This window comes from Rhamphochromis longiceps, linkage group LG8 (assembly GCF_057381845.1).
Source record: "Rhamphochromis longiceps isolate RC_006_pf linkage group LG8, R_longiceps_female_GT1.1, whole genome shotgun sequence".
NCBI classification, from domain to species: Eukaryota; Metazoa; Chordata; class Actinopteri; order Cichliformes; family Cichlidae; genus Rhamphochromis; species Rhamphochromis longiceps.
The window spans coordinates 17059858-17081585 of NC_140564.1; the positions used below are offsets into that span (position 1 = coordinate 17059858).

A 21728-nucleotide genomic window follows, 5' to 3' on the forward strand; every position below is an offset into this window, starting at 1 on the left:
TCTTCATCCTGTCTTTTCATTTTCTAACCTATCAACATGCACTGCGTTTCACAAAAACCTAAAATATACCAGAAAAGACATTTAACGGGCATTAAAAGGTGGAAAGCCACACCACTAAATCACTGCGAACGCTTAAAAAAAACAAAAACAAACAAAAAACCTTAAATTGCCTTGACTTGGCTAAATTGATGTAAAAGAAAAGAAGTTGCACGAAAGCAGCAGCGCATCTCTAAAATAAATCAAGCACAGTAGCCCACGAAGTCTAGCTCGGCCTCACATCTGATCTCAGTGCGAGCCCACGTCACATCAGCTGATGGCACAGCTGATACCGTTCTGTGCATCCAGCCTCACTTAGGCCACGCTACTCAAGCTGCTTTAGCCTTCATACACTTGCCGTTGCATGTGCAAACCTCCACCCACAGCTCCTCCTTCTTCATGCTGTTTCTGACGCAGATCTTGCTGCTGCTCTCCCCAGCTCTGGCTTTCCACTTATTTACAAGCTTATCTAGAGCTACGTAAAAAAAAAAAAAAAAGGTTTTCTTTTAACTATAGTGGCCCTGACTGAAATCCTATTTGACAGGACTGATGTAGCTTTACATGGTTGTATTAAGAAATGTTACTGTGAGATTAGAGTTGACGAGAAAGGTACAGGGAGGTGGGGGTGGGGTCATTTCATTGATGAGAAAAGCAACACAAAGAGGCAAACAGCACTTCAACGCTATCAAAAACAGCATACACATGCTCATTCAGGGCACATTATCTTGGCAATTTTGACTATTTTAGGTCTGATATTTATAATCTATTAAAAGTGAACTCAAACTAACTCAACTGATAAAATTCTCTCTGCATCCCTGCAATAACTTATCATTTCAGACTGCTAAGAATGTCTTCCCCCCCTGAGAATATCAACGTCATATTTGTAGTACTGACACTTATCTCTAACTTGTGCTGTCCCCTCTATTAAGTGGAGAAACAACTGATCAAACGAAACACCGGGCAAAGGCACAAGAGCGGTTTCCGAGCCACTAAGAACACAAGCGAAACACAGAATAAGCAATATTTCATCTCTTATAAACAAATTCTCGCCATTTAAGGAATTACTTCATACGTCTCGCACAATCCCTTCTTCTAATTTTCAAAAACGAGACACTGTAAACAGTTTTCTTTGACCAAGAGTACAAAAGTGGTTACAGACACTCATTACAGGTTAGAGACATTCACATTTAAAGGGCAATCAGGCCCTTTGACTACAGTTCAAAGTCATCTATCAAAATATAGAGCAGAAAAACAAGGCAGGAAGTCAAAAACATAAGACATGAACAGAATGTAATCTTGTTACACAGCCTGGTGTTAAAAACACTTTAGTGCCAGCAGGCATTCCTGCAGAAATCAGAAGCATTGTTGTTTTAAATGTCTTAATTTAAAAGCTTCATTCATAGCAAAAGAAAAACAATTTAGGACTCAAGTACTTAAAAATAAATCCCTTTCTTATATCTTCCTTTCTTTTAAAAGTAGAAACCAGCACTGTTCACAGGCAAAGGTTGCACATCGATTCTTAGGAAAAAGAAGAAGAAGAAGAATGTTATGACTTTTAAAACGCAGCACACTGGTTGCCTAATTTCATGTCACTGAAGCTATAAAATGTCACGTCATGCACACACTGGATGCAACCACATAGTTAACAATTACAAGTCATTTTGACAGAAGGACACTTTGTGGCGTTTGTTTCACAACAGCCGCACATTTAGTTACCCACAGGTCAAATTAACCCTTTGATTACCCACAGTAGCTCTCTCTCTCTGCTGAAGTCCTCCCCTGCACGTGGCCACTACCACATGCAAAAAGCCGCTGGCCCAAAGCCTGGATTATAGATCAGACAGTCCCTCCCCGTGCTCACTCAGCTCCATGGTGTAATAGTCCAGAGGACGCCTGGGAAAGCACACAGCAGCGTTACAAAATGTAAAACTTTTATTTTTTAAACAGCTGACAAAAAGTGTCTTTTAGATGTAGCTGAGACATACTGAAGGGTTTTCACCTAAATTCTGCAATCCATAAACCTGAAAATGTGGATGTTTGAACCTTAAATCTGCTCTTGTGTTGTTTCACTCTTTGATACACTTAATATACCTCTAATAATGCATAAAAATGTGTGATCAGAAAGTTCTAGGACTCCAGCACTCCTGCTAGTCCCAACGGTGACCCCTTAGCTCGTGAATTTCATTTAGAGGAGAAAGTCGCAGAGTAATGGATTTCTGTGAAGTCATTTCCTGACATTTTTTTTTTTTTAAATCACTGGTCTTTATATAGTCCTGTGAGTTTTACTTCCTCCCTGTGGTAGTTATTCATCCTGAATAATCAGTTCATCTTCCTCCATGCGGGAACCCAGTTCTGGTAAGCAGGGTGGGAAGTGACTGAATGAAGGTTTCACAAAAAAGATGAGGATATGTCAGGTACCATAACTCAAAGGAACTGTATCCTGATCGATATTATTACAGAGACACACACACACACACACCAAAAAACAAAAAACAAAGCATGCTCCTGGCTTAGACACTGCTATCTGGTGTCTGACTTGTAGCTCTCGTTACGAACTGTAATCCTCAAAATGAAACTCAGGTCAGCTCATCAGGCAACGTTGTGCAAACTCTGTGCAAGTTTGAGGTCTGCAACTAAATTGAAACACATGCATGCAAGTGGCTAAAAAGAGTTCAATGTAATCTAATCAGTAGGAGTCCTACAGCAGTCATGGAACTTCACAAGTAGTGCTGACAGGAAGAAGGTCAGTTTTTATAAATAGTTACAGAAGACGTTTACAGACACTCAGATGAGCAGGAACTTCATGGTAATTTGGGGCTTTAATGATTTCTTTAAATTGCTCTTTCTCCATGGTGCAGTGGTTGTGTTTAATTACTTTAATAAACAAGAAGTGGAAGCACAAGTTTGAATTTATTTTGGATTTTCTCTAATCCGCCTCTAATACATAGAGGCTCAAAGATAAACACAGACACCAACTAATATTTTGTTAAATGTCTCTTAGCACTTCGGCCAGATGCCTCTCTTATAATTCTGGCTGGATATTTACCAATTCTGCCAAGAAGTGTGGTCAAAGTTCATTTAAATTGGTTGGTTGGTTTCCTGGCACAGACCCGGCTTGTAAGAGTAGTCCACAGACTTTCAACAGGTTTGAGGTCAGGACTTTGGGAAGGCCGTTCCAGCAGCTTAATGTTAGCCTGCTTTATCTGTTCCAAAACCAGTCAGTACATGTAAACTTCTGACTACAACTGTTATTTACTCAATCTTTCACAGCTGGAAGCGTACACCCAAAAGTCAGAGCTCAAGGCTGGATTATAACTTGGACACGTGGTCTTGGCTAAATGAGCAGTGCCCATTGTGGTGTAGTGAACTCTGACACACATATTTTAAATCACAGGAATCACTACAAATCAAACGATTACACAAATTTCTGAAAAGATTTATATAGCAAATACATCCATAAAAGGCTTTTGCCATATTGTGATAAGATATTTAAAAATGTCTACATTCATATGTAGTATGAAAGGGGGAGATGATGCAGGAGATCTTACCTCCTCCTGTAGAAATACGTGACCAGAGCAGCTCCTAGTCCCAGCACCAGGATCACAGCTACTATCAGCCCTATCTGTAACCCCAGGGCAGATGCTAAAAAGAAGAGCAAAGGTAAGTTACACTGTCCTGGACGTGATTGGTGTTGTAACATTCAACCTCCTACACGCAGCAAAAAGCCAACGCAGCCATCGCCCTGGACAGGTGGTTCATTCGCCTTTCCCACGTTCCAACCAGCCACACCTGTGTCCACCTGCAGCTCTTGCCAGTCTGAAGGTGTTTGAGGGGGTGAGCTGCTATTTGCTATGACAAGGTTTTCTCATGCTTATGTTAGATAAGGAGGCAATTTGTTCGATTTGTTTGGTGCTCTTTGGTTAGCTGATAATACTTTACAGATTCATTTGTTTTGCCCACTGCTAGCCCCGATTCTCATTCCAACTCCTACACTTCTATAAATCTCTAAAGCAAACAAAATATTTGAACATTTCTAACAAGTTGTTTCTGTGGCTGTTTGGAACCTTGGGAAGGTGGATGTTATGGTCCTGCTGTGTTTCGGCCAGACCTAAAAGGCTATAACATACAATTTCTGAAAACGTAAGCGAAGAATAACAGCAATTTAAACATTAGGAAGGAAATTTAAAAGTGCAACAGAATTTGTTTTATTTAGATATTTTGATGCATAGAAACCTCATCTCTTTTTGCAAAACACAGCTTTCTGGGTCACAGAACACAATACAAAGCAGAAGGAGTCCAAGCAACACTGAGCCGAGAAATACTTCATACGGCAGCGAAACAGAAACTCCAACTGTCTCTTGTGGAGAGTTTTTAATTAACAGCAAATTATTTTCTCCTCAGTCTATTTTCACTTTGTACTATTAGTCATGTATTTGTATTTGTATGTGGGATCAGTTCTTTATAAATCGTTCCTTACCCTGCCAAAATTCACAGGCACAAGACCCTTTACTTGATTGATAATTACATTTTTGGGCTTAAATGTTGCTGTGTTGAATCTAAACCAGGGTCTTTCACTTCTTATGTTGAACTTTTTAAAATACTCTTGTTTAAACCACTGTAAAGTGTGCACCTACTATAAAAAAAATATGCATAATGTTCCAACATTTAAACTAACAGAAGAACTTATTATTAATATAAACATAACATAATAAGAAGTTACTTTCTCGTTTCCTTTATGTTACTAAGGGTAAGAGCAGGTCAGATTTCATTCTAATTAGGGAGGTCCTTCACCTTTCACCTTTATAAATCATGCATGAAACACAATGATCTAATTATATGATCTAATAATTTCCCGCAGAGAGCAAGACATAGTAAAGATAAAGGTAATCAGCCTGCTGCAGCATTTCTAATCTAAAAATGACCATTTCCACTTTTTTTTAGATAACTTTCTGATGAGCAATCACCAGCTGTCACATTTCCTGCGACTGGTTCACAATAAAAGCCAGGATGTAAAGTGTGGCAGCACAGTACTTTAAAAATGAACTGTATGTAATTAAACATAGTATCATGATGGCAGTTAACACTTAGGATCATAATGATTACTTCAAGTACTTTCAGACTTCGTGGCAGGCTGGTTGCTCTCCAGATTTTACATTTTCCACTATTTTACATTTGACAGATTTACACTTGCTTTATTTTTGTTTTCAAAGAGGCAAATTCTGTCTTACATGAGCCTTTTGAACCAGAGGTCAAAAGGCTACAACAAATTCCTGTGTGCCAAAATCAGACAGGCCACGATTACCTTTTAAAACAAGTGGAGACACAAGAAATTTCTTTGATTTCATGCAGTGAAATTTGGGATCCAAAGAACCAAATTTAGAAGTTTAGACTTATGCCTGATTAAGGCTTCGTATTTCTTACATAGCCTACTAGAGTAGTCAATGACGTTTATGCTTATGTGTGCTGCATTACATGCTAATTACCATGTGGTATGTGCCAGCCAGCCAGTTCCATTTCTCGGGAGGCGGACGTCAGGCAACTAGGTGGGTTATGATGCAGATTTCCTGCTGATTTCCTGCTAAATTGGGCACTTCACTGCAGACTACAGGGTCCTGACTGATTGCTGTAGCTAATCTTTTTGAAACAATGATGCTGAACTGCTACAAGGTCATTCTTACATGTGCTTGTGTAACGACCGGTAGTGGGGGAGGAGCAGACATCTCCCTGGGTGGACGACAGGTTCATATGCGATGTCTGGATGATCAGGGCCCTCTGATGGGCCGACAGAGCCTGAATGCTCCCCCAAACTCGCAGCCAGCCAGACACACAAGAAAAGTTTGCCCCTTAAACAAGAACAGACAGACAAATTTTTCACCTTCTACAAAAAATTGCTCAGGTTGTGCATTTTTTTGTATACATATAGACTCTGTAAACCTGGGAGGTTGGAGCTTATATTGAACAGCAGCATTTGTGGCAGTTTTTCAGTGTTTATGAGGGACATAGGGCATGATGATGAAAGGAAACAAGCCACACCTGAGCCCGCCTATCTCCTAATGATTTCATTCTCCAACTATAAGTTTCTAGAGCTGTTTCAAAGACCAGGGATGAGCTACTGTAGTCTTTCATTGAATATGAGCCTAATGTGGTTGGTTTTGTGGAAAAGTGGCTCACCTTGGAGATACAGAGCAGAAATGCCACAATGACATCGCTGCTCTAAGTAGTCTGCCACCTCAGAGACCCCCTTCCCCTGGATAAGACCACTGCAGTCTGTGAAAAACAGAGTGTGAGCTCTTAGTTACTGCGTTATAATGAGACCATCTTGATTTTATTAATTTATTTATTTATTTTTAAGCCGGACGCCACGAGCAAGGGATGAATCTGACAAACAAAATAAAATGGGCATTAAATTGTGTTCAATGAAGCTAAAAATGAGCACAAACTAACATAAAATTTACTACGAAAATAATGTCTGATTATGTCAAAAATGAGAAATCAGACTGTTTTTCCATTTCTTCATAAATTTTGACTTCTTTTTGCAAACACAGGAGTTGCCTTCTGCTGGCAGTCAGAAAGAATGCAGGTATAAGGCACTTCATGTAAGCTTCCATATCCCGTAACATTTTTTTTTTTTTACTTTTATAAACGTTCATTTTAAGATGCCTTACCTCCCACCTGCTCTTGCCAGTCAGTGGACAGCGGTCCGAGGCAAAGATCAATCTGACTTGAGAAGGTGGAGCTAGGACAGAGGTTGGTGCTGTGAGGTGTGGCAGACGAGGTGGTCCAGGATGAGGGGCTCCTCACCTCACAGCATGAACACCGGCTAAGTGTGACGGGACCATCTTCCACTGACCTGCACGTACAGCGCATGTTTGAGTACAGTCATTTTGAATGGTACACATACTGACAGTAATTTGAACAAACATTCCTCAAAATGCCAAAGGTGCAATTAGGTACATTTTTAAATGCTTGTCTGACTCAGTCAGTGTTAAACAGCTAAACAAAAAACAGTTTCTTAGAAAATAGTCAGTTTTATTGACTTGGCTGAAAGTGAGTGAAAAAGCAGCCAAGCAAAGAAAAACTTTGGAAAACATTCGGAAAGCCTGGAGAGCCACTGCTCAAGTGCACTTGGAAAAAAATTATATTTAGATATGTGGGGTGGCTCAAGACTTGCACTGTGTGCATTACTTCAGACGCTTATCAATCTTTTCATCAATCTTCTTGTCTCAGAGACACTCTGCTAGGCCTCTTGGACCCTGACCTCTGTTGATCTCTGCACTTGTCCATCAGGCCAATCTTTTCCAGAAAGTGTAAAAAAAAAAAATCTTAATAAAAACAACTATTACTTTGCTGTATGGTCGAATGGTGTAGCCTTTAAACACAGACAGTATAGTCTCAAATGTCTGATTGCATTTGGCAGTCATTCCTCTTGTTCTCCAAATTTGTGCTGATAGAATATGAGCCGAACTTCACAGTTCAGCACAAACACACACACACACGCACGCACGCACACACACACACACACACACACACACACACACACACACACACACACACACACACACACACACACACACACACACACACACACACACGCACGCCTCCAGCTGTTTGTTCCTGATTGAACCTTTTACCACCACCTGGAGAAAATTGGGTTTCTACTTTCACTTTCTATTTTCACAGCTCCAATTACCTGAAGTGACGCATGTTTGAAATGTGTTTTTCTGATCAAATCATAGACAAGTCTGACAGACTTTGATTAATCAAATATGGCATTTGCTGTGATTAGGAAACATTTTTGCTACAGGTTTCTATGGTTATATTTCACTGAGTTATATTTGTATAGTAAGTAATGGAGGCAGCTATGCCTACTTAAAACGTATGAAAAGGCTAAATAAATGGTTACTTTCTGTGTTTAAATGTGTTGTTTTATGTTCTTTGGATCTTTTTTTCCTGTGAATAAGGACATCTTTTGTCTTAATGACAAAGTCTTGAAATATCTCTACAAAGCTGTGGTTTTGAGCGCCATCATTAATTATAAAGTGTGTGATTCATGTGTTGAGTCATGTGTGTACCTGAGAGCTGGGATTACTTGTCTCCCCCTGGTGGTGGACAGAGAGGACAGCAGTTGCCGGTTCTCACTGAACACAAGCACATCTCTGAGGCTGGAGTTGGTCAGAGCAGTTCCAGCTCTGCAGATGCTGAATAGGTCGTAGCACAGGACTACAGCTCCTCGCCCGGGAATCGTGGAGCCCTCTGGGAAGGTCTGATCTATGCAGAGAGAGAAGGTGAACCGGTTACAGACAAAAAAAAAGTGAGGCGAGTCAAAGAGGCAAATAGATTTGGTTGGTTTTAAGAAAGAAAATCTTCAATTGCTCTCACCTGCACCGGTGACATTTCCAATGATGTAAAATCCGTCCCGGTTAATAGATCTGGTCAAGGGAAGGGCAATGACGGTCCCACTACGCTCCTGGTCAAACACAGAGAGCACCAGGCCCTGCAGGTCTGTCATAGGTGGCCCGTGAAGCTCCACAAAGGCCCGCTGCTGGCTGTGATTGGTCCAGTGGTTGCTAGCCACCTCACTGATAACCACACCGTCAGGGGCAGGAGGAGGGCGAGGGCAGCTGTTTTCCCTCAGAGGGGTTGGTGGAGCCACCTACACGGGATGACACAAGACGCAGACCTATATTAACTTCAAAAATGTCTGTGACAAAACAGAAAAGATAATAAACCACCCAATCCTGACTTAGTGCTTTATTGTCTGAAATGTTAATACTCACTGAAAAAGCAGACAGGTCATAGGGGTAAAGGCCTCTACAACGGCTAAGGGCCTCATCACCAGGCAGAACCTCCGGGTCCTCCAGCAGTGGCAGCTGTCCTGGAGTCAGAGCTTTACTCAGCTCCTGTGCCTCCCTGTCTGACCCTCTCTGTCGATAAACCACAGCATCCAGCAGGCCTTTAGTAGGAATTCCCCTCTGCGCGGCCGACGGTGGGCCGAAGGGGCTGCGATAGAGCGCCACAGCATCTGGTCCGTTCTGGATGGTGTTGGGAGGCAGGCGCAGCGATGGGGCTGGCACCAACCTGTCGCTGCCCAGCAGAAAATACCCTTTGGAGGTGGTGAAGTGTCCGCTCAGGCTGATCTCCCTGTACGGTTTGTTATTGTGCGCACTGAAGAGCAGTATCCAGATGTCCTGCAAGGAGACTCGGCGGCCTGATGGGTGCCACAGCTCGATGTACTCCCCGTCCTCAGCTGCGCCGGGTGTATCAGTGTTCAGCTCGTTGATCAGGAAGTCAGTGTTGCCCCAGGGTGGGAGGTGAGGCGGCGAGTCTGTGCCTCCTGGAACCACTGGAGCATAAAAGGAGGAATTTATTAGGGATTTATTAGGCCACTGCAGCTCAGCAACAAGGTGATGTTTTCCTACAGCTGACGACGTCCCCTCTTAAACTCCCACATACAGCGCAATCATGAAACATAACACCGTGATAAAAGTATGATGTCACCTCTACTACTAGTGATCTCATGATCACGTTTGTCATCATATTCAAGATGGTTTGATTTGTCATAGGGCTGAACAACCTTAATGGAAACATAAACTGATCACATAGCTGCTTCAGAAGGAAAATACTATGGAGCAATGTTAAAAATATTCCAGATAAAACATATGAAACTTCTTAAATAGATGATTGCACATCAGAGCACAATGGAAACACATGTAAGGACGTCCTTAACATATTTATTATGCATTTAATAATTGATGTGTTCATCAGCTTCAGACACACTGCACAGCTTCATAGTTCACTCATCCACAAATGAAGAGGAATTCCCTCAACAGCAGACCTGGACAGGTAACTGTTGGCATCACATTCAGAGCATATCTCACAAAGTCTTCAAAATCTTGTACATGCTTATACAGTGGGGCAAAAAAGTATTTAGTCAGCCACCGATCATGCAAGTTCCCCCACCTAAAATGATGACAGAGGTCAGTAATTTGCACCAGAGGTACACTTCAACTGTGAGAGACAGAATGTGGAAAAAAAAAAAATCCATGAATCCACATGGTAGGATTTGTAAAGAATTTATTCGTAAATCAGGGTGGAAAATAAGTATTTGGTCAATAACAAAAATACAACTCAATACTTTGTAACATAACCTTTGTTGGCAATAACAGAGGTCAAACGTTTACTATAGGTCTTTACCAGGTTTGCACACACAGTAGCTGGTATTTTGGCCCATTCCTCCATGCAGATCTTCTCGAGAGCAGTGATGTTTTGGGGCTGTCGCCGAGCAACACGGACTTTCAACTCCCGCCACAGATTTTCTATGGGGTTGAGGTCTGGAGACTGGCTAGGCCACTCCAGGACTTTCAAATGCTTCTTACGGAGCCACTCCTTTGTTGCCCGGGCGGTGTGTTTTGGATCATTGTCATGTTGGAAGACCCAGCCTCGTTTCATCTTCAAAGTTCTCACTGATGGAAGGAGGTTTTGGCTCAAAATCTCACGATACATGGCCCCATTCATTCTGTCCTTAACACGGATCAGTCGTCCTGTCCCCTTGGCAGAAAAACAGCCCCATAGCATGATGTTTCCACCCCCATGCTTCACAGTAGGTATGGTGTTCTTGGGATGCAACTCAGTATTCTTCTTCCTCCAAACACGACGAGTTGAGTTTATACCAAAAAGTTCTACTTTGGTTTCATCTGACCACATGACATTCTCCCAATCCTCTGCTGTATCATCCATGTGCTCTCTGGCAAACTTCAGACGGGCCTGGACATGCACTGGCTTCAGCAGCGGAACACGTCTGGCACTGCGGGATTTGATTCCCTGCCGTTGTAGTGTGTTACTGATGGTGACCTTTGTTACTTTGGTCCCAGCTCTCTGCAGGTCATTCACCAGGTCCCCCCGTGTGGTTCTGGGATCTGTGCTCACCGTTCTCATGATCATTTTGACCCCACGGGATGAGATCTTGCGTGGAGCCCCAGATCGAGGGAGATTATCAGTGGTCTTGTATGTCTTCCATTTTCTGATGATTGCTCCCACAGTTGATTTTTTCACACCAAGCTGCTTGCCTATTGTAGATTCACTCTTCCCAGTCTGGTGCAGGTCTACAATACTTTTCCTGGTGTCCTTCGAAAGCTCTTTGGTCTTGGCCATGGCGGAGTTTGGAGTCTGACTGTTTGAGGCTGTGGACAGGTGTCTTTTATACAGATGATGAGTTCAAACAGGTGCCATTCATACAGGTAACGAGTGGGGGACAGAAAAGCTTCTTACAGAAGACGTTACAGGTCTGTGAGAGCCAGAGATTTTCCTTGTTTGAGGTGACCAAATACTTATTTTCCACCCTAATTTACGAATAAATTCTTTACAAATCCTACCATGTGAATTCATGGATTTTTTTTCACATTCTGTCTCTCACAGTTGAAGTGTACCTCTGGTGCAAATTACTGACCTCTGTCATCATTTTAAGTGGGGGAACTTGCACAATCGGTGGCTGACTAAATACTTTTTTGCCCCACTGTATTAGGATACTGAATTATAAAAATTCTATTCAAAACACAAACATTTCTTTTTTAATGACTATTATATATCAGTCGCAAGATTCATAGTCACTATTTTCTACACCTACAATCTATTAATACCTAAATGACAGCCAGTGTTACATAATACACACAAATGGTTTCCAACATGATAAAATAGGTTGTGCAGTCTGAAAATATTTGATTGTTTTGAGATGAGAGATTCTATTGATATTTTTTACATGAGCAGCGAAAGATGATTCTGATGTGATGTAGAGGAGAGACAAGCTTTGGGTTTAACACGTTTGTATGTAAACTTAAAAACAAGTATATTAGCTGATCGTGTGTGTGTGTGTGTTTGTGTGTCGCATGCAATATTTATGCAGTGGGTTATCATTTAGGGACGCAGCAGAACACTGAAAGTGAAAATATCTGCATTTGTCCCAAACTGTGACTTCTGCAATGAAGTACCAAAACATGAATTTTTGTAGCACTACATGCTTAATAAGACTGACAGAGTATCATTTATTAATGAGGACCATATTTCCCCAAACACCGGGATAGCTGCCTGTTTTAGGAAAGCTCTACTTTAGCCCGGAGATGCACATGGATAGGCTCAAGAGAAGCTTCTTCCCAATGGCCATCTGGGTGCTCAATGAGAACACTGCTCGGGGCTACAAAACCCTCCATCCATCAGCTCCACCACTATAGAATAAACAGCCATATCCCATAAAACCAACTCATATCTTCATTGCCTTATTAATCATGATATGTAAACACCTAATTTACCCTAAAACCAACTTAAAGACATTCACTGAGAAGGTTGGAAGTTCACAATGCAGAAATACAAACACCACACTGAACTCTGACCAATGACAGCCAACAATGGAAAAAGCACAAGGTTGCTGATCATTATAACCGTCATGACTTTCCTGCAAAGTCTGATTACGTGTGTACATCTAATTAAACTTCTTGGATGTGTCACTTTCTGATTTGTTGTGGTTTACAGTTTAGTGATATGTTATTGTGGAAAAATATTCATGCACTACATTTACAGCTCATGGACCCAGTCTTCATGACATTACCTACTAGTTTCTGAAATTTGGATTTTTAAGCCTCAATGTTTTGTTGCCACAATGACAGGGCTTTTTGTTGTTTGTTTTTAAGCCAGAATTGACCATATTTGGATGAGGACACGCACTGCTAAGTTATTAGCTAATGCTAGCACGTTCCATGTGGATGTACCGCACAGCGAGCCATAATATTTGACAGGCAAGTACATAAAAACGCTATAAAAGGCAGCAACAGCACAATAGAGATGATCAGTTCAGTGACTCATGAGGTGAGGTCACATGGCCACATGGCCATGATTGCATGCCTGTCAATCAAACTGGCTACAGTTCTAACTTTAACTCTTAACAGGAAACAAATTGACCACTTATCCCCCCCCCCCCCCCCCAAAAAAAAGAAAAAAAAAATCATCCACCATACATAGTGTGACTGCTTTCATATTCACTTGGTAATTTGAGTACTTCAGCAACTTTTCTGTCTTTTTTTTTAGCAGCGATTAACTGAAATTATTTTGGGGCCTTAAAGAAATGGATTTGATTTTTTATCATTATTGCGACCTCACTAATTACAAACTCCTTGAAAGCTCTTTCTTATTTGTCTGATCCTAACGGTTGTGAAGGCATGCCTAGACAATGCATTTGTTAGGCAGCCACCACCACACAGAGCATGTGCAAAGTGGCGGGCGTTGTACGGTTCCCACACACTGTCACAGAGGATAAACAACCCAAATCTCTGCCTGAGGAAGAATCACCATGGTCATAATTAAGTAAATACATAACAGCTGCACAGACAAAACTCTTGCATTGTTTTCTTTGTGAGCAGTAACCTTTTTTTATTAAAGGATTCTCTCCTATAAATAGTGGGACATTTAGTTTTTTTGGTTTTATGTATAACCTGTGAAGCAGACATTCAATTTTCCATTTTCTTATAACCTTTATTTAACAAAAATATTTAATAATAAAAAATAACTGAAAATACAAATAAAGCTAAACTAAAATAACAATAAAATATTAAAATAAAACAAAATAATAATTAAAAAATAATTAAAACATTTAAATAAATGACAGACAGACCGATAGATTTTTTTTTTTTTTTTTTTTTTAAATCAACCCTGCTGCAAAAACATGCATAACGGCTAATCAAAGGCACATGTTGGCATGACAAAACATGAGAATCAGAAATGATTGAGCCACATATGCTCAACAATCCCACTTCGAGCTTTAGGTTATTGTCTTGGGACATAAGACAAGATAATAAACCTCCAGCTTCTCCTGAGCTTTCCCTCTAATCACATCTACATAAAATCTTTCATTTCCAGTTTTATCTAAACAACATAATATTTCAACGTTTGCATCAACGTCTGGTCACAACTCTAACGGCACGCAAATTCTGAATAACCAAATTCATCGTCTCCTTGGGAAAATTCCTGCGACGAGATGAAAAAGAAAAAAATAATCAATTTGAAAGCATCCCTGATTGCATGCCTATGCATGTAGTGCCTTATGTTACACGTGCCAAAGAATTCAACAATCAAAAACTGTCTTTCCCTGCAAACAGCTCACACAGATTTTCCCACGGACACTCATTGGATGTTTTTTTATTATGGCAATACGTCTTCTTGCTGCACTCCCATCTGTTGGAGTCAAAGCTGCTAACCGATATCCTTCCTGCCAGTTGTGTTGGGATGGTGCATGTGACGACTCGTCGCGTGAAGAGACTGGCAAATCCTCACGATACCACACACCAAGGCACCACAAAAACTTGGTGGGTGAGCAGCAGGATGAAGCATTTTTAGCCAGCTGCATTATTTACTACACAGAAAAGTCTTCTCTCATAAATACATTCACATGTCTGTTCTACTATTTATGACTCGTGGATTTTCATACACCATGAATCCAACCTTGTTTCTTTTGTCATGTTATAGTTTCACGACGCACTAAGGTCTGGACTCCAACCAGCGCAGTTTAGCAACTGGAGTCATGTTGTTGGAATATGTGCAAAATGTGGTTTGGTGGCATCAGGCCTTTACCTGAAAATAAGTCTTTTTAGTTTGGCAGTTTAAAACCTGCAGGCTATAAACGATGGGGAAAATAATTATTCCATGTTATGATGAATTTGTAAGTTTGCTCATTCAAAGAAATGAACTAAAATTTTTATGGCCTGTTTAATCATAATGGACAGAAAGAGAATATCAACCAAATATAAAGAAAAAAATTTGATTTCCATGTCACTGAGTGAAATAAATACTTGATCCACAAGCAAAGCATGACTAAGTACTTGGTGGAGAAATCCTTGTTGGCAGCACAGCGCTAAGACATTTCCTGTAGTTCGTCACTCCTCTTCAGAGAAACTCTAAATCCTTTAGGTTTTTTTGGTTGCCACTCGGAAACTCAAAGTTTCAGCTCCCTCCACAGATTTTCTAAAGGACTGAGGCTTGAAGACTGGCCAAGTCAATAACCTTAATGTGCTTCTTCTTTAGCCAATCCTTTGGTGCTGCAGTGGTATATTTTGGGTCTGGAAGGCCCATCCATGACCCATCTTCCACGTTCTGATTGAGGGAAGGAGCTTATTGTCTAAGATTTTATTGCACATGGTCCATTGTGAAAAACAGCCCCAACCATAACTGTGGGGCGTTGACTGTGGTGCTCTTTGGGTCATATTTAGCATTTATCTTCCTCCAATCACGGCGGATGGAGTTGATGCTTGATTTTGGCTTCATCTGACCACAGCACTTTCTGCCAAGACTTCAGTGAACCATATAGATGTTAACTGGTAAACTTAACACGGGCCTGTACATCTGCCTACTTGAGCAGGGGAACCTCGCAGGTGCTGAAAGATTTCAATTCATTTCAGCGTAATGGATTGCATTTGTGTTCTTGGTGGCTGTGGTCCCAGCTGCCTTCAAGATCTCTAACTAAGCTCCTCCCTTGTTGTTTTAGGATGATCCACCAACTTTCTAACAGTCATCATCACCCAATGAGGCAAAATCTTGCATTGAGCTCCAGACTGAGGGCGACTGATGGACATTTCATCCATTTCTGAATAATCGCACCAACAGTTCTTCTTACAAAGCTTCTTCCTGATGGTCTTGTAGCTCATTCCAGCCTTGTGCAAGTTGACAGTATTGTCCCTGACATCCTTTGGTTCTTACCCACGGTGGAAGAAATTGATTCTGTGGACAGGTGTCCTTTATACACATAAGGAGCTTAGATCGGGAGTATCTGTAATTGATTGACTGATTGTAATAAATCTGTACGAGCCAGAATTCTGGCTGGGTTTTAGGGGATTAAATACTTATGTCACTCAACAACATGCAAATCTATTTATAAGTTTTATCTAATGTGTTTTTTCTGGATTTTTGGTTGATATTCTGTTTCTCTCCATTAAAATGAAACAACCATAAAAAATGAAACTGGTCATTTCTTGGAAAGCGAGGAAACTTGCAAATTCAGCAGGGGATCAAATGCTTATTTACCCTATTGTATCACTCAGCATTAATGGTGCCATGTGCTCTGATGCACCCAGATACCATCACACAGGCTGGCCTTTGAACTGTGTACTGACAACAACCAGGATACTCCTCTTCCTTTTCTTTAACTAAGAGGATGCGGTATGTGTGATTTCCAAAACCAGTCTCAGGACAGTTTTCAATTTTTCCTTAGTCCAGCTTAAATGGGAGCTGTGTTTTCTAGATTTTGTTCACCTTCTTTTACATAGTTTTATTTTGAATTAGTAGACCCAGCAACAATACACCAAATATGCACACGCCACAGGTGGCAGACCTAAAGTGGACTTTGAAGAAGTATAACAGGAACTGCTACATCGCCATCGGGACTCCAGCTATGTGTGTCTGCAATGGAGTATAATCGACACTTAAGATTTTCCATTAGAATAATCCAAAAACATGCATGCATGCCTGGAAAGCATTCAAAACACTTACCATTGCTGTGAGGGCAGATTTTTGGCCAGGGGCACTGGTTGGGCAGCCCAGGAGTTTGTGGAGCCTCCCAGAAGATGCCAGGGTCTCTGGCCCAGGTAGCCACACCACAGCGACTGAGATAGAAGCCGCCCTCCCTCAAACTGACAAAATAAAGAAATCATATGAAGAGCAATCATAGTTAACTATGGGCAAACACATTTAACTCTTGATGCTACCCAATAATAAAACCTTAAATTTTAAATGCACTTTTTCCATCAGGCTAAGACATTTTTGGCTTTAGAAAAATGTCATTTGGAATTTGGAACTAATTAATCCCATAAAGTTTGATAACTGTGATTGTAGGTCAGAATTCCCACGTAAACCATACATTCATCCGCTCAGAGCACTTAAGTACATCCACACAGAGCTAAAACAGCTCTAAAACACGGTCATATTTTTATCAGGGACGTGTTAATGAAATGCAGTGTTCAAATTCAAGTGCAAATATCAGCACAAGTCAAAGGCTACTTTTCACTACAGCTCTGCTGTGACCACACAGTGGAGAAAAGAGGAACACTGGTCACAAGCTGACCCTCTTCCCTCCATTGAGTGACTCAGCCTCATGTTGCACAACAAAACTACTGGCTCAAAAATAACCACAGAATATTGCTGACAGTCAAAATATCCACACACACACACACGCAAATATATTTATATTTTTTCTTTTTTTAAGAGTTTTACTTTTGAGCTTAAAATCGAGAAAAAACACTAAACTGTCAACAAGTCTTGCCTGTTGCTGAGCTGGTACGGCTGCCTGCCCGGTATGAGAGTCTCTGTGAGGTTGGCACTAGGCTTGTTTCCGGGTCCGGCATACACAAATGCATCTAGAGGCTGTATCTGGCTCAGTGGACTGCCTACAGGAAAGTCTGTAGCTTTTCCATTGTAAATGGCCACTGCCCCAGACTCATCTCCTGAGAAGCCATAAGAAAAGACGAATGAAAAATGACCAACGCACATGACAAACCTACAAAAGCAGAAGAAACCTAGACCCACAAACAATAAGCTTAAACTACAATAAAAAAGCCACTGGATCAGTACACACTGACCTTTCATGTAGCTCTTCTCTATGGTTACAGAGATCAACCCGTTCCTGGAGGTGTCCACATCCACGTCCACGCTGACACTGACCCGGTCTGTTTTCCCATCCCACACTACCAGTACCAGAGAACCTGCAGACGGAGCCTCCGTCAGCTCCACCAGCCCTTCCACCTGCCCTCCGCCTAGCTTCAGCTCAGTAATTAAAGGGATGGTCAACGGAGCAGTAGGAGGGGTGCAGTTGTTTCGCTGACCAGGGGAGGGTGAGGACACCTGAAAGCCCCACCGATCTTCAGACAGCAGGCACCTTTCGATTGATTCGTCCCCCTCGAGCGCCATTTCATCCTCGACGAAAGCCGGCTCCCCGGGCGTGAGCATCTCCGCGAGGAACTCTGCACCTCCAGTACGGCGGGTCATGTAGACGACGGCATCCACTAACCCAACAGCCGTGACGTTCATCTTCTCATTATAGCGAGCGGCAGGTGTGCGGTAGAGGACAATGGCGTCCGGGCCGTTCTGGACTGTGTTTGGCGGCAGGAGGATGGCCGGTTTGGGGAGCATGTCCACCGAGCCCACCAAGAAGAAACCTCTGTCATCCGTGCTGTGGCCCTTGAGGTCCAGCACCTTGTAGGCTATATTTCCGTTTCCATTATAGAACACGAGGGTGTACCCATCCAGCGGGGCCCGCTGTCCGCTGGTGTGATACAACTCCACGAACTCAGTGGTGTCCAGTCTTGGGTTGTCAGCATTGATCTCGCTGATGATGAGGCAGGGGTCACCTCCAACCATCACCACCAGGCAGAGACAGGCAACGCAGGCTAGACCGACCGCCATGGTTCACAGCTTCACTGAAGCAGCTCGGAAGCTTCTGCAAAGACAAAAAAAAGAGGGGGGGAGACCACCAGTTGCATTCCTCAGTGAAATAAACTTAGTTAAGGAGTATTAATAAGCCTGAGTGACATTTCACAGTTGTTCACCACTTGAGGAGAAGCCTCATAACATCATGAATGAGTCCTCTATGAGTGTATTTTTTTTTTTTCGTTCATGGTGACAGTGGGAATGCACGTCTTCTGAATGAGTCATGAATTGTTGCGAAACGCAGAGGCAAGCAGAGGGAAACTTTGCGTGAAACGATGAAATGCCACACAAGTGAATAAATGGGATTAAGAAACTAAACAGCCACATATACTTTGAACTATACGAGAGAGGCATCAGCCTTCCCAGCCTTTCTTATTTACTTATCCCATTTCTGAGTCAATCTAAAGCTTAATCTTCACAGTATTTAACATTAGCTTTTAGTTATTTTTTTTTAAATGTGTGTTAGGGAGACTACATTAGATTGCACGGCAGTCACTCTTCTTGGTTGGAGAGAGGAGGGGAAAAACGCCTGTGGAGTTAAATTCTTTCACCAAATTATCTCGCATCTCACTGCAGTTATTCCGGTCACGGTTAGGCTGCTATGCATGCATCTTTCCGTCGAAAAGAAGAAGAAGAAAAAAAAGGCTGTCAATCTGATTTCTATCATTGCCACACAAGGTCCTAAAAAGCGTCGCGACTTACAGATTTTTCTCGGTCCTCTTCGTCCAGGTGTCGTTGGTTCGGCAGCTCAAACTTCTCGAGTGGATGTAAAATCACCTCCCCGTCGGAAATATTATTGCTAAAGTTTGTTTTCTGTGCTCTGCCGCTCCCGTCATTCACAAAGCAGCACTTTCTCCCCCCACCTCCGACACCACCGTGCTGTGGGCGGTCAGACTGACTGAGGGGGATGATGCCTGCCAGGGAGGCTCAGGCCAGTCGCAGCTGAGGACAAAACGCCAGTAAAAAAACAGAAATAAAGAAAGAAACAGAGAGACGCAGTGCTAGCAGGAAGGAAAAAACAAGAAACAAAATTAGTCCGCAGCTGTGTGTGAATGCTGTAAATATGTCTGTCTGACTGACTGTCTGCAGCCTAATAATCTTCCGCGAAAGACGCCTTCAAAGACCTGAAGGGGGCCCCTGACCCCGCTCTGTGAACTAGGGGAGAGTGGCTTCAGTAACACTTCAATGAAAGCACAAGTCCCTCCCAGCGCCAGGTTTACTGTTTACTGCTGGTTTGTCTTTTAAAGAGAAGTTCATTAAAAAGCACAACTTCACAAGCATTTCTGTGGACTAGAAAGCCGAGCAGGTATATCTAGTTATATACGCCTCATGCACAACAATAAAGCTCCTATTTGTTTTTGGGCATAGGCATAACAAAAACTCACGGGGAGATGAATACAAAGCTGGATCACCAACTGGGCCAAGCAGACCACTGACATGGGGCCCCTGACCCCCACAACAAAAGCCCCGGCTTAATAATGTGCCAGGTTGCTTCATTTTTCAAATAATATAAATCATTATATTCATATATAGCCAGTGCCCTCCAAATGTAAATAAACAACATAATTTGTATAAAATTAAACACCAACTTGGATCTATCTATCTATTGATTTTCTATTATATTTTATTGCAGTTATTCATAGTTTGTATTATTACTACATATCTGTGAAAAGTGCTTTATAAATAAACTTTACTTAACTTTCAAGAAAAGTAACAGAGAAGTTACTAAAATAAAATCGGTCTAAATGATAGTAATCTTAATGATTATTTCAGGATATTTCTTTAACTTTAAATTTCCTCTGTACAAGTTTTCTTCCCCTTTCTTTCAATGCTACTCAGGGTGTCTGAAGAGGGTTAACATTTGTGGAAATGAAAGTCCCCAAACACCAAAGTTACTGTGGTACTTTCACCCTCGCTACTCCCGCAGCCTTCTGCTGGGATTTGAGCTCCCAGAGGAATCATCTGATACAAAACTGACCACACCAACCGAGTCCAAGGACACTGTTTGTGTAATACAGAGAGTGAATGAGACAGTTTCATTTCTGCTCTCTAGAAATTGCACAATTACTGCAGTTGGGTGTTTTTGTTATGATGAAAGTGCGTATTCTTTTCCCCCCTTTTTTCCCCTTTCCTAATATATATTTTTATTAGGGCGACTGGTTTAGCAGTAAGTGTTAAGCAATAGGTTTCTTTTTATCTTTTACAAATTTCTCTTAATTTAAATTTAAAACTAAATATGGAAGTATGATTGAACTTTTTCTTTTTTTTAGTTTGAATCTCATGTTTATATGCCACCCTTAAATGACTAATTTTTTCCCAGCCACACCTACAATAGTTTCACTTTATGAACATCAGCATCTGTTGTAGCAAACGTTGTCCCAGTGTGACTGTAATAAATTTGAAATACAGTTGGATTTGGGGTTGTTGCACCTTGAGCTCAGGTGAATGAGATTACATCATTAAAGACACATTTATGAGTAAAAAGGGAGATTATTGTTGTGTATGTGGCGATGTTAGAGGCAGGAAAAAGAGAAAAAACTGAGAAAATTCTTTTCTAATGATATTTCCTATGCAGGTAGTCATATGACGGCATTATTTGGGAGGTGGGAGGATGGGGAAAGATGAAGGTGTCAGGAAGATCACGCAACCTAATCTAAAAATATGAGCTGCCAAAAGGGGAGTGGAGATGATGCATATCACACATTAGATATGTGGCAAGCTTGGATGTTCAACATGAAATGAAGACTTAACTTGGAGCAACTCCCGTGATTTTTGCTCATCATCATTAAAAGCGCACTCTTCGTCCTGTTTTTAAGACTTTAGAGGTGTTTTTGAAGTGCTTGGTGACTGGGTTTATTGCCTATGAGCACCACAAGATGGCCCTATAATCATTGGAGTGTGTCTGATGGGTTGCACCGAAGATGAAATGAGACTGTCAGCTGGGGGAAAATAAGCAAAAGTGTCTTTAATAACTGTGGCTCCCTGAAGTGAAGCCTTTTAAACGTGACTCTGATTCAAGGGTGGGTGGTATTTCCTGGTGTTTGTGTGCCTCTGTGTGTGTGTGATGCTATTTGACATCACCGGGTGTATTTTGACACAGAAAAAGGTCAGTTGAAATGTTAATGATGTACGCGTTTTGTTTGTGGTGTGCACACGGTGTGTTTTTTTAAAGTTTTTTTTTTACCACAGAGCAAGCATTTGAATTGCTGTCAAAAGGGGTGCTCTCTTTTCAGGAG

General features: G+C 41.6%; 1 protein-coding gene across 1 annotated transcript; it reads right to left on the reverse strand.

The window, feature by feature from the left end:
• Window positions 1-633: 633 nt before the first annotated feature.
• LOC146663392 (uncharacterized) lies at window positions 634-19645 on the reverse strand. Its single transcript, XM_085416140.1, has 12 exons — window positions 19195-19645; window positions 17646-18502; window positions 17330-17510; window positions 16561-16700; window positions 8814-9379; window positions 8416-8689; window positions 8109-8304; window positions 6702-6886; window positions 6208-6303; window positions 5715-5879; window positions 3585-3678; window positions 634-1929 (listed from the first exon to the last, which is right to left on the reverse strand). Exons 2-12 carry the CDS (start codon window positions 18466-18468, stop codon window positions 1866-1868), a joined length of 2784 nt encoding a protein of 927 aa, XP_085272266.1. The 5' UTR covers window positions 18469-18502; window positions 19195-19645; the 3' UTR covers window positions 634-1865.
• Window positions 19646-21728: the final 2083 nt, after the last annotated feature.

Coding starts and splice junctions, on each gene's coding strand:
- LOC146663392 (XM_085416140.1), bottom strand. CDS start 18,468: ATGGCGGTCGGTCTAGCCTGCGTTGCCTGTCTCTGCCTGGTGGTGATG. Junction 5,880..6,207: donor TTCTGCTCTGTATCTCCAAG/GTGAGCCACTTT, acceptor TTCTTGTTTAAG/GGGCAAACTTTTCTTGTGTG. Junction 3,679..5,714: donor CGGTCGTTACACAAGCACAT/GTAAGAATGACC, acceptor TCTTCTTTTTAG/CATCTGCCCTGGGGTTACAG.